This window comes from Homarus americanus, unplaced genomic scaffold (genome assembly GCF_018991925.1).
Source record: "Homarus americanus isolate GMGI-L3 unplaced genomic scaffold, GMGI_Hamer_2.0 scaffold21314, whole genome shotgun sequence".
In the NCBI taxonomy this organism is placed as follows: Eukaryota; Metazoa; Arthropoda; class Malacostraca; order Decapoda; family Nephropidae; genus Homarus; species Homarus americanus.
In genome coordinates this window covers 22,153-36,227 of record NW_024720811.1, presented here as the reverse complement: position 1 = coordinate 36,227, position 14,075 = coordinate 22,153, and the positions used below count along the sequence as shown (strand labels likewise).

Below are 14,075 nucleotides of genomic sequence, written 5' to 3'. Positions count from 1 at the left end.
ACATTTTCCCTCAACTTCAGAGACCTGCCCACTTTGAACTAATACCATATTATGGGTAATTATATATATATATATATATATATATATATATATATATATATATATATATATATATATATATATATATATATATATATATATATATATATATATATATATATATATATATATATATATACGTATACAGTATATTTATCAATTCTTCAGTGACTAAGCTTGTCTCTTATAAAAAGCCAGTGAAATGACCTGGGTGAATATAATTAACATTGCTGGGATTCTTGTAAGATGTTGATTAATTTAAATATAAACAACCTATAATTCGCACTAGACATAACAATTTTAGTACCGTAATCAAATTAGTACATGTGCACTCCAGCTTTGCACTGAAGTCATTTATTTCTTTTACGTTTCTTTTAGTATGGTGTGTGCATGTAAATGGATGAAAATAAATGAAGAAATTTATGTAAATCTACCCAAAAATACAGTTGAAAAACTTTATATTATAAAATGTACTACAGTATTGTACACTAATGTACTACAATTTTTATCTCTTGAGCAAAATATATTATGTTTATATTTAAATTAATCTCTGTCTTGCAAGGATTTCAGCAATGCAAATTATATTATCCTAACTTTAGTCTGAGATATTATATAAAATAAACATAAAGAAATCACCAATCTTTTGTCTGGGAGGGAGGGGGCGGGAGGTGAGGTGACAGAATGTCTGGCGTTTGTTTGTTTATTTATTTGAGATAAGATTTGACAGTTGGCGCTGAAGGCCTGCCTGCGTGTTTATTTATCATTACTTAAGAGTGACTAAGCTCTTCTCATAATTTGCCACCCAAACGACCTGGGTGAATATAACTTACATTGGAGGGATTCTTGTAAGATAGTAATTTATTTGAATACCTGTATAAACAAGCTATATTTGCAATAGACATAACAATTTTAGTACCGTAATCATTTAGTACATGTACAATACAGGTTTGCACTTAGGTCCATTGTTACTGTACAATATTGACTAAATTCACTAGATAACGTACGCCTGGCAGCACAATCTATAAGAATACGCGATGCATACGTGACTGTGCCCGCTCTAGGGCCATTTAGGTTCGCTAGGTCCCATTATTTGAATGTTTTTTTTTTCAATTTAAATTTTAATTGTTTATTCCTTGATAGAGGAAGTGGGATCCTAGTGCTGTCACTTGGTACCCCTGTACCATAACACCAGAAGCAACTGGCCAGTGTCACAAGTATATACAGTACAGTACAGTCATCCCTTGGTTATCGCGCCTAATTGGGACCCCGCCGATAACGAAAGTACAGAACCTATGGGATTTATTCTAATTGGTTCCAGACACCCAAGACCCAACCCCAAGTTTCCCATTTTACGACCATTTATACCCACTAAATATATATATAATGTTATGGTAAATATCATAAACACACATAGGCATGGCTAGGTTTATTACAAAGTGATGAAAAGGGTACGCTTAATACTGTAGTCCACAAAACATGTAGCCATGCTTTTTTTATTTTGTCCCCCATCATACGAGTCCGTTTTCTCTCACATCAGGACGCCTGAGTCCTACGTTTTCTCTCTTAATATTAGAGTGCACCAGAGACTTCACTATTCTTAGTAATGCCACAGAATTTGAAATTGCAACCCCAATTGCAACTGGGGGTGCAATTGTTGAGGCAACTAGATGTCTGATTACAGCAAATAAGTTATTGTCAATTTGTAGGTGAAAGATTTTATCCTCAATAGATGTCGGTTAACATTACACCTGGAGGCAACAAAAGCTTAGGAAGGAAGCATATTCCATTTAACACATAATACCTGACCAGAATGGGGAGGATCATCGTGTCTCCGTCAGGGGGTCGTGGAGTGGTGGTCCAGCAGGCGTCATGGATTTTTTTTTTATGGCACGGACGTATATCGGACGTTAACCGGCGCATGACTGTATTTGCTTCTCTAATGATACATTATGGTGAACTACAGTATGTGGATTGCGGATTCTACTCGTATACCACACAGTTGGCGACTGAACTATTTTGTTTTCATCAAGTTTATATTACAATAAATACGTGTCGCTCAATTCCTGATTGTTTTGGTTGCTAATTAATCCCTTCATTAATATGTCTACTGATCTATTTTATTCAGGTCACCGCCAGACGATTTTATTCAGCTGGGGAAGTTCACTCTCGCAGTCAAAGAGTTAAACAAAACTTCACTGCTTCTACAAGATTTAGATTCAAACATATTCATAATCCATTTGCTCATAAATGCCCCCTTTTGTAAAGGAACAACTTAGAACATGAATTCATCCCCTCTCTCATCCTATGGCAACTTTTGTATTTTCATCTGGCTAGTGCTAGATGATTACGCTCAGCTAAGAAAACCCTGTCAGTATTGTCAAAGCATTGTTATCCTGTATGGTAATCTCTCCCAACTGATATACACTTTCTGACCTCAATATCAATACTCCCAGTATCCCATCTCCCTTCCTCACAGAAAGATGACCCTTCCCCTCTCCCTCCCGCTTACTAGTGAATGCTTCAAATTCAGACTTCCGAGTTCGGGGTTCACACCTCAGGGAAAGAGAGGATTGGCAATGCTAGGTGGTAAATGTAGGAGTGAGTCCAATTGTACTGATCTTCCTGGTGAACTGTACAGTATGTTGTTCAGAGATCCACACTACTGTGAAATTAGGCAGGTCTCTTTACACCCGTTGCCTCTGTTCACCTAGCAGTGAGGAGCAGCCTGGTTGTAAGCCGGCTGTTGTGGGTTGCATCCTGGGGAATGGTGTAATGCAATAACATCTGAGGAACACCTCCCAAAGAAGCAGGACTTGTGTCTTTCAAGCAATTAGGACAGGTCCTACCTGGGCATAAGCCCAGGCTTAAGAATCCACAGAGAACAAAGAAACTGTCCCTACTCTTACCAGTGTGTCTACATCCTCCAAAGTAAACAAGGAGTGGAGGATCATGAGAGATAACATCGTCATATTCGTTTAGCAGATGAGTTTGAGTATGAAACTCTGTTGGCAGGTTTTGGGACAAGAGAGGGTGTAGGTGGATTGTTTTGGAGTGGATTCCTCCCCTACAAGCACCGAACCTTCTCGAATGCCCCAGCCTACGCCTCCAGCGCCGCCTACGGAGCGGGGGTCAACTATCAACCCACGCCTACCCCCGCCTTATAAGGCCTGACACCGCTGTGACCACTCTTTTCTACCCAGTGCCACCAGCAAGCAACACCACCACCTCCTCCACGCCAGCCTGGCGGCTCCCACCGGCGACCTAGGCGTCCCTCAAGCCGCGTGCCCTCACTCTGGGCACCCTCACCACCCAGCTCTCTCTACTCAACGCTTATTACCATGCTACCTACCCAGCAACAAGCTGCATTGTACATCCAATACAATATGTATACAGTGAGCACATTGTGAGTTTCCTTTCTCCATCCCATCCTGAGTGTGAACCAATATCTCAACCCCACAGTTTCCACCGTAGGGAGTGGTCCTGGGTATATGGAGCCAGGCTAGGAAAACGGGATCACCACTCTTAAGTCATTCAGTTTTCTTAATTAATACTTTAAGTTCTAATAATAAAATGCCTCAGTGTACTGTATGATATATTATACTGTATATTTTAGGCAATGCGTGTGTGTGTACTAGGCAAGAGGAAGGGTGTTCCCTGAGGGTGTGTGGTGGTCAGAGTAAGGTGCGTGTGTCCTCTCTTTAACAAGGGGCTGGGACAGAGGTTGAGTGGCCACATTTACAATATACCCACGGTATTTTGACCATGAGTATACCTTCACCTTCCCCACAACCACAGTGCTTTCTTGCGCTACCTGAACTCGCCTGAAAAATAACTAGATATGCATATGACCTTTGTTATAAAGTTAACATTGTTTTTAGTAAAATACACTATGTAGCAAGGATCACCTGATGATTGACCCCCCCCAGCTGATCACAAATAAATAAATAAATATATATATATATATATATATATATATATATATATATATATATATATATATATATATATATATATATATATATATATATATATATATATATATATATATATATATATATATATATATATATTCGAAAAGATCTAACGCAAGAACCTCTTGAAAATCGAGGCCCAGAGAGGGGCGAAAGCCAACCAACAGGCTCAATAATATTTACTTCCTGCTGGGTGTAACTCACAAGCTTCTCATTCAGCCAAGTGAGCCTCAACCTCTCTTGTATCGCCTATTTCATTAGATGCCTTGTTCCTTCTTTACACAGCTTCAATTACTCCTCTGCATTTACTTTCCGCCAAGGCATTGGCATGTAAACAAAGGAACAAAATGCACCCCTCTCTCTCTGCAATATAACCCTTTGGCAACCTTACTCGGAACAGTCTGGGCAACGATGCCTGAACCCACTATAATAAAGGAATATCACTCTTTACACAACAGTACAAGGTAGAGTAACAAAAATATATATATATATATATATATATATATATATATATATATATATATATATATATATATATATATATATATATATAATTTTCATTGGTTGGTGGAGTAGTTTAATTCCTAACCTGGCTGTACGCGTTTAAAGACCCTAGTTGTTGAAGAGCAGTACTATTACACCATCCACGACACAGTACAGTAAGAAAAACACAACTCCTTCACCGACACACAAACACACGCACTAACAAGCAAAGACAAACACACACACACACACACACGGTACTCACCTTTGTTCAGTCTTTGGTGTTTGTGAACTTTCTGACCCATGGTAACGGTGCATTAGTGTCCCACACCCAGGTACACCCTCACTCACACTCGTCTTCCAACAAAACTGGAGAACTTAACACTCGTCAACACAATACCTTGTTTTACGTCACCAGATTACTGGATAAATGTAGTAAGTCACTTCCTCCTGATTCCTTGTAAAGCACGTAGTCGTTCACACACCACCGGCCCTTTCCGCATCTAAACAATAATTTTGTCGGTGGATACAATATATCATTAAATTAATCTCGGGCTAAGTTTGAGCAATAAAGATAAAATGCACAATGAAGATTAGATTCGGAGGGGTGGCGCGCACCAGGGAGTTTAGCTGACTCCAGCACTATTCTAGGTGGTGGACAGAGAGCGACTGAGAGAGTGTGTTTGTGTGTGCCATGTGAGCACAAGAAGGGCCACTACGCTCCACTACATTAATAAGCTCACTGGAGAACACCAAGGTCACTCGACCACCAGCTCACGTCCGCCGTATTCCCATCAAAACGATTTGTTTTTTATAATTATCCCTCAGAAAAAAAACAGGAGTAAATGTTACCTATGATCCCAAATAAAAAAAAAAATATATATATATCTATATATATATCTACATATATACTACATATATATATATATATATATATATATATATATATATATATATATATATATATATATATATATATATATATAATATACAGTATATATAGTTCCCATCACAGTCATAGGCTTGTGGGCCGTGAGTTCGAATCTGGCAGGTTGAGGTGTTGATTGTATGTAGAAGTCCGCGTGCTTTATTGGGCTAATGAAATATATATATATATATATATATATATATATATATATATATATATATATATATATATATATATATATACACTCACCCCTGAAGATGTGAATTACACGAAAGCGCTTGGGAACTTCGTGTTTTCTTTTTCCTTGTGGTTATCAGCATATATAACTGGATCACGAGCACCTACAGTGATTTATTTGCATATATATATATATATATATATATATATATATATATATATATATATATATATATATATATATATATATATATATATATATATATATATATATATATATATTATTTTTTTTTACTTATATCAACAGTCCGCCTTACTCATTATATACAAGGCAGGCCCAGCTGGTCACTTGTTAAGGTAAATGAAGCACATGAACCACGAAATAACGGGATGGCGAGTCAGTCAGACAATAATTAAGTCAGGGCAGGCATTCACAGAGCTGGCTGACACATTTAAACCGATGGACTTTGGTAATCATATGGTTAATGTTGGGGAGACAAGCAGCAATATGCAGGTGTATACAAAGACAAACTTGTACAGGTGTATACAAAGACAAACTTGTACAGGTGTATACAAAGACAAACTTGTACAGGTGTATACAAAGACAAACTTGTACAGGTGTATACAAAGACAAACTTGTACAGGTGTATACAAAGACAAACTTGTACAGGTGTATACAAAGACAAACTTGTACAGGTGTATACAAAGACAAACTTGTACAGGTGTACGAAGACAAACTTGTACAGGTGTATACAAAGACAAACTTTTACAGGTGTATACAAAGACAAACTTGTACAGGTGTATACAAAGACAAACTTGTACAGGTGTATACAAAGACAAACTTGTACAGGTGTATACAAAGACAAACTTGTACAGGTGTATACAAAGACAAACTTGTACAGGTGTATACAAAAACAAACTTGTACAGGTGTACGAAGACAAACTTGTACAGGTGTATATGAAGACAAACTTGTACAAGTGTATACAAAGACAAACTTGTACAGGTGTATAAGAAGACAAACTTGTACAGGTGTATACAAAGACAAACTTGTACAGGTGTATACAAAGACAAACTTGCACAGGTGTATACGAAGACAAACTTGCACAGGTGTATATGAAGACAAACTTGTACAGGTGTATACAAAGACAAACTTGTACAGGTGTATACGAAGACAAACTTGCACAGGTGTATATGAAGACAAACTTGTACAGGTGTATACAAAGACAAACTTGTACAGGTGTATATGAAGACAAACTTGCACAGGTGTATATGAAGACAAACTTGTACAGGTGTATACAAAGACAAACTTGCACAGGTGTATACAAAGACAAACTTGTACAAGTATATACAAAGACAAACTTGTACAGGTGTATACAAAGACAAACTTGTACAGGTGTATACAAAGACAAACTTGTACAGGTGTATACAAAGACAAACTTGCACAGGTGTATACAAAGACAAACTTGTACAGGTGTATACAAAGACAAACTTGTACAAGTGTATACAAAGACAAACTTGTACAGGTGTATACGAAGACAAACTTGTACAGGTGTATAAGTACAAACTTTGTACAGGTGTATACGAAGACAAACTTGTACAGGTGTATATGAAGACAAAGTACAGGTGTATACAAGACAAACTTGTACAGGTGTATATGAAGACAAACTTGTACAGGTGTATACGAAGACAAACTTGTACAAGTGTATACAAAGACAAACTTGTACAGGTGTATACGAAGACAAACTTGTACAGGTGTATACAAAGACAAACTTGTACAGGTGTATACAAAGACAAACTTGTACAGGTGTATACAAAGACAAACTTGCACAGGTGTATATGAAGACAAACTTGTACAGGTGTATACAAAGACAAACTTGTACAGGTGTTTACCAAGACAAACTTGTACAGGTGTATATGAAGACAAACTTGTACAGGTGTATACAAAGACAAACTTGTACAGGTGTATACGAAGACAAACTTGTACAGGTGTATAAGAAGACAAACTTGTACAGGTGTATACAAAGACAAACTTGTACAGGTGTATACAAAGACAAACTTGTACAGGTGTATACAAAGACAAACTTGTACAGGTGTATACGTAGCCCAATTTGTGCCTATGTATAAGCCTAATTTGTGCAGGTGCATAGACGTTAATGAAGTGCATAATATATTTTTAGTGTCCATAAAATTCCTGTAACTGATCTGCAAATAATGTTTATTTTTCTCAAACAGAATATCACGATGAAAACTATCAAATTCACTTAATTTTCTCACACTTTAAAAATTAACATCTAACATTCCTTTGGTATACAAGGGGCAGACAATTCTACATCACTGCAGTTTCTTGGTTATGGAAACTATTCAGTATTACAAATTACAAAGCAACGTTGTTCGTTATTTAGTTTGCGTATCGCACGGCAAGTACTTAACAAAGTAGTGGACGCCCAACATCCCTCACCTGACGTGACAGTGGCATAATACCTGAATATTAACTACAGGTTCGCATGTTTATACGGTATATATGTCCCCACTGTGTATTGAATTTAGCCCTAAGTGCTTAGAGACAGTTGTGGTGAATGGAGCTGAAGCTAATACATGCTTGAACTTTTCTTCTAAGTCTCTCTACACCATAGTGTGTGTGTGTGTGTGTGTGTGTGTGTGTGTGTGTGTAGTAATAAATAAATAATGTTTTATCTCAAGAAACTGACAACTAAAATGAACGATGACACCAAATGTGTTGTGTAAGGTAGAATGGCTTATGTTAGATTGACAATTATCAACAAAGAAGGAAGAGCGGTGAGCACACTTCCTTTGGATGAGGCGTTTCCTTTTTCCAAAAAGTTCAAAAACAAGTTGCAATGACTAAGAGCTCAGTTGAAAGGAGAGTGAGAGCTAAAGGAGAGCTAGCCAAGTTCGATACTTCAGTCCCCCTCTCCATATGGCCTCAGAATTGGACTGAGCGAACCAAGGAACAACTGAAGAAACAGTCTTAGCAGATAAACAGATGCTGTACACACCTCCACCCTGGCGACAGTAATTTTGCTATAACTTTTAGCAGATTCAGAAGCATCTACCAGGGAGAAACAGTAATCATCCAAGGGGAAAAAAAAAGAACTCAGGAAAGGTGATGCAATCAGCACTTTCATAACCGGTGCTTTGAGGTAGAGGTGGCGCGGTAAGTTAGATAACATCTCGGAGAGTATGGCCAGTTGAACCTTCTGGCGGTAAAATTGTGTAATTAAACGCGAGGGAAGAGGTGAAACATTAATATACAGTGTTGGACGTCGGGTCATGACGGCGTGGAATAAGAGGGCTTCGGCGGAAAGCTTTCAAACACTCCTTATGAAGGACGTTGAGGTCCCCAAATTTTATAACCTCAGCTTGTGGATGAGAGGAAGTTATGGCTTCGTGGCAGGAGTTGACTCAAAGAATAAATTGCATTTCTTAAAGCAAGGACAACAATGGGTGAAACAGAAAAGCAGTGAAGGTTGATAGAAAGTTCACGGCTAAGTATGAAGTATGAGCTGCCCTGTAGCAAGAGGGGGCAGGTTACGGACATATGAAAAGAACAAGTGGAAACATTTTGAACAGCTGAACCACTACCAGAATAAGAAAAAAAATTATATAGGATAAGTTGTAGTCAACTGAGGCGACACTGGCAAAGACATTCAAAATAATGGTAAAGTGAAAGAAAAAAGAGGCAGGTCTTCATAATGTGCGAGAAACATGAGGAGTACCAGCACTGCCACAGTCCGATCCTTCCTTTCCCTAGTAGAAGAAACCAAATTGGGTCCCACAGTAGCTTGGTGTTGGTCGTGTGTGCCCCACCGAGTACTGCACGACCGTTGGTGACGATCTCAGACATCACTACTGTGTACATTATTCGATTATTTGTACCTTGATCCTAAAATTGGGGTTATAATAGTTATTTTTTTGAAGGATGAAGAATAGAAATACGTGTTATAACAAAAGATCAAACCACATTATAAATGTAAGAAAAAATAGGAGAATATTAATCCGTAAACTATAAGCATTAGCATAAGTCTACACACAGGAAAATTTACTGTACAGATAAAGGACAAATTAAATTCTTACTCTACATCTCACGTGAGGTACCGGGCAGTGGAGAATGGCCAGACCAATTTCCTCCCCTCCTTCACCACACCCTCAACCCACTACAACAAAATAACATTAATACATTCACATTAACTAAGGTACACCAAGTCGATTTTTTTTAAGAATTATATTTACTACCGAGTTGATATTGTGCAACAGATAAACTTTGTATATTGTGTTGAGTAAGAAATATCTTTACACACATCTTTACAGTGGTGAATCGTCAAAACCTTCATGATCAGTAGTTGTTACATGTTACAGCTACCTTGAATAACACTGCCACACACATGGAAAACCTCAGTGCTGTAGTCAATAGCGGACCCAGCGGTACACACAGCGCCAGCATCCCCCAGAATTACACAGGGCCGGCCACCACATATTCCTTGGGTGGCCATCATCCCCCAGGGTCACACAGGGCCACACACGCCACCCATTGTGCAGTATCACCTCAACATTGATTGGCATATGTCATACTCTTACTGCAGTGTTGGCCATGACCACAACACCCCACACACTCGTCTACACGTACACTTTATATTCTAAAATAATAAAATAAGACACAGTATGGTTGAACCTCTAAATCAAAGGTTGCAATGGTTGCTTTAAGACCCACAGGTTCCATCTGTGAACCCCGACCTATATCACTTAACGAAGTACAGTACAGGATTTTGTGTGTGGAACAGATGCGTTTATTAAAGCATTTATGTTAGACGGCGGTGTTGTTGTTACTGGTTGTGAAGAGCATGACAAGAACCAAACAACTAGAAGTATCTTAACACTCACCGTATTCCTTGTTGTCGTCTTCCCCCATATCTCCTCTTGGCTGCCTCACCCGGGCCTCTCGTCTCTACCACACTTATTGTTCAATGTTCACATGTAAATCACGAATAATTTTATCCACCTGGAAATTTAACACGGTATACTTTATAAATGGGAACAAATAGGTCAACACAATTTCTGTAGCTGGAGATTATTAGGATCACATGAAGATTAGCTCCCCTCACTTGTTTCACATGGGTAATTAAACACTTTAACGTTACCTCGAAGGGGGAGGGGGGTTAGGTCGCCTTGGCAGAGTTGACCGGCTCCCACCACACGTCATTCAGCAACACTCAACACAGTAATTTGTGATATATACTGAAAGGAGTCACGCACACCACTATATCTTTACACATAATATTATACTGAGAAAACTGTGGTCTAATGCGTGAAGCTCTGTCAATCTGATTAGGGTAATAAGATAATGGGGCGAGATTCTTTTTCCTGGACAACGGGCTGAGTTTGTTGTTAGTATGAGTGAGGGAGGAAAGGACGGTGACTGAACTGACTTCTGTGTGGGAGAGGGAAGTCTAGTGACCTGACCTGTATGAGGGAGAGGAGGAGGATGGTGACCTGTATGAGGGAGAGGAGGAGGATGGTGACCTGTGTGAGGTAGAGGAAGAGGATGGTGACCTGTGTGAGGGAGGGAGTAGGTGTGTGAGGACCCAGGGAAGGCGACTCGGGTAATACTAATGTCAAAGCTACACCAGTGATTTAATCAAGTCTCCACACGGTCCGTAGGTACAAACAACTACACTAAAGACTTACTACAATACTTTATTCTAATTCCCAAATAAAAATCTTGAATCTCCAGCTACCTCCGTCAGACTTAATAACGGCTACACAAGGAAAGTTCTCAAGTAACATGTTCGCTCCGTGTGTCAAACCTAGTACACGTCGCCGCACAAATGATGATGGTGGGTCTCGTGTCATTACTCAGTACTGTCCTCCATTTAAAATGTTGATGGTGACAGGTAGTGGCTGTGGCAAGTGGTGTTGGTGGTAGGGTAGATAGTACGTGGTTGGGGCAAATTGTGGGGGTGACGGTAGGCGGTGGCAAGTGGTGATGGTGGTAGGCGGTGACGGTAGGTGCTGACGGTTAGGTGGTGGTAACTGGTGATGGAAGGTGGTAGAGAAGTGTGTCAGTAATTCACCATCTCCACAAAGCCTTTACCACACTACTCAGAACGAGCACTATCAACCCCTAAATAATGCACATCCATGGCATCACCACACTAAACGAGGGTTCTTCTACAATGCATACAAAAACAAGTTGCTTGTGTTCAAGGACAGAGATACAATGTGTAATAATCACTCTCTCTCTCTCTCAATACTGTATAGAATCCTTTCTCTCAACACATTTTCGCTCACATATCTCACCGCCACAACTCTGTAATGCTCTTCCGTTTTGACATTCACAGAAGTCTCTGGGAACTCAGCCTTAGTTCTGTTGTAATAAGGATATAAATATCCTCTTGCTTACGTTCCAGTATGTTCAAAGTCTAATCCAGTGATATTCTTTTAAATGTCTTTTTTGCCAAATCATACAAACATGCACATATACTGTACTGTAGAGCATGTGGTGATACACAGAAAGGTACAAGTGCAGATTCACAGTGTTTGGGCCGGGTTTGATATCAAACGACCTCACTTGTTAACACTTGCCTGAATGAGTGTAGAGTAGTGCATAGAAACAGTCTTCAGTCTTATGATTCTGTTTCTTGCAAATTTTACAAAGTTTTTTGTTTAGGCTTGGTACCTGTTTCTTTTTTAACTAATTGGTGTTGTTGCCACCGGTGCAATGGTTCTAGCACAAGGTGTGTATGGGGTTCTCTGTATTATCTTTTCTGCATGATCTGTGAGTTTCTCTGTCTGGGGGTAATTTTCCCTTTTAGCTTGCTTAAACTCTATTTCTTGAATAAGAAATATAAATTGGATATACTCAATAAGACGATACACGTTTTCCTCACTCATGGTACAGTTGTTTTCTTACCAATCAGAAGCGGAGAAGTGTGTTTTCGCGTCGTCATAAGCCTGTCCCGCCATGGACTGTGCCATGAAGAGGTCCTGTGTTTGGATTCGCGTTAATGTTCTGCTTACCATTCTAAAAACCCATGTAAGATGACTGTCACCTCCTCCCTGATCAAAAAAACGTATCCAATTTCTTTTTAACTCATCATATGTTGATCTAGTAAAGGCTGAAGCATTCAATAGGTTACTTGCGTGACATGCCGGTTTAATGTGACCACGGACGAATGCTTTACGATCCTCGTCATTTGGACATTATTATGTCTCATCGCATCCTCACATGCTCGGAGAAATGCGAATACATTATAGTTAGGTTCTTCCCCTGTGAAGTCTCGAATCCGATCATGCTGTGGTAATATTTTCCACACATTAGTTGCTTGCGTCACTGGGTTATTCATGCTAGTGGTTATGGGTTTACTAGTTAATGGCAATGCTGGTAAATTACTGGTGCATTGATCAGAAGATGTCAATACACTGTCAGAGGTAGGTTCACTATACAGAGGTGTAGTGTCGTAAGAACGTCCTGACCTAAGTTGTGCAAATAATAATTCGTTATTTGTTTTATGTATGATTGCTTCACTGACTTCTATTGAAGTGTTTACTGTTAGTTCAGGTTTAATGACTTGTAATTCATGCGCACCTTCGAGGTCACATGTGTCAGTGTTAACAGTGTCATGAGGTACAGTGTCACTTGAATCACCATCTAAGTCTTCATTAAGTTGATCGTTAACAATATATGAATGATCCATAAATGTTTCTTAGATTTAAATGTTTAATAACTTTGCCAATTCATTCACAATAAGGTAATGTGAAATGTAATTTTAGTGATAATTAATTGCATAAGTTATTTTTCCATTAATTGTTACAAGGCACTTGATAATTAATAATCTATCACGGTGTCTACCGTGTGAAGATATGTTTTAAATTATATATATTTCGTGTATATATACTTAATGATTGTTTGTGAAATACCTAATAACGTAGAGTTGATTGTAGTATCTCAGAGAAATCCTCTTGTTTACATCTGGTCAGCTGGGCTGGGTGTATGACGTAGTCGTCCAGATGGCGGTCTATATGACGTCACTGTTGGAGGTTCTTTACCCACAACATCTGCTCTGGTCCAGGTCGATGAGGGTGATGAGTCGACAGGTCGATGAGGGTTAGGTCGATACGTGATATCCTGAGAAGGTCTCTGCTTATCGCCTTCCTGTCAAGGTGACTAATGGCTCATGTAAATCATACATATCTGCTCTGTCTTGAGGGTTTTCTGTAGGTTAAGTGTTTGTGTAACCACTAAAGAGTTAGTGTTACCACTTACAAGTTATTGTTACCACTTGTATTAGTACACAGTTAAAGTAACTTGTTATTTGTTACTTGTAGTAGTCACTTATTTGTTGTGTTACTTTATAAGTATTTTTTGGGTACTTATAAAGTTTTCTCTCTAATTCACTAGAAATCACTGGAACTTGAAGCACTGATAAGTTGATTTTAGATCCCACCGCTGCCACCATTG

At 38.8% G+C, this 14,075-nt stretch overlaps 1 protein-coding gene across 4 annotated transcripts in view; it reads right to left on the bottom strand.

Moving 5' to 3' along the window:
- LOC121861181 (choline transporter-like 2) overlaps nt 1–10,636 on the bottom strand; it is an 89,860-nt gene extending 79,224 nt beyond the window's left edge. For 2 of the 4 annotated variants that reach the window (XM_042358740.1, XM_042358742.1), the window contains exon 1: nt 4,759–5,165. In XM_042358740.1, the coding sequence (XP_042214674.1) occupies nt 4,759–4,798 (40 nt within the window). In that variant the 5' untranslated portion in view covers nt 4,799–5,165. Of the gene's footprint in view, nt 1–4,758; nt 5,166–10,498 lie in introns of those variants that run through there. The other 2 variants (XM_042358741.1, XM_042358743.1) reach the window with 2 other exon arrangements.
- Between the last annotated feature and the right edge of the window lie 3,439 nt (nt 10,637–14,075).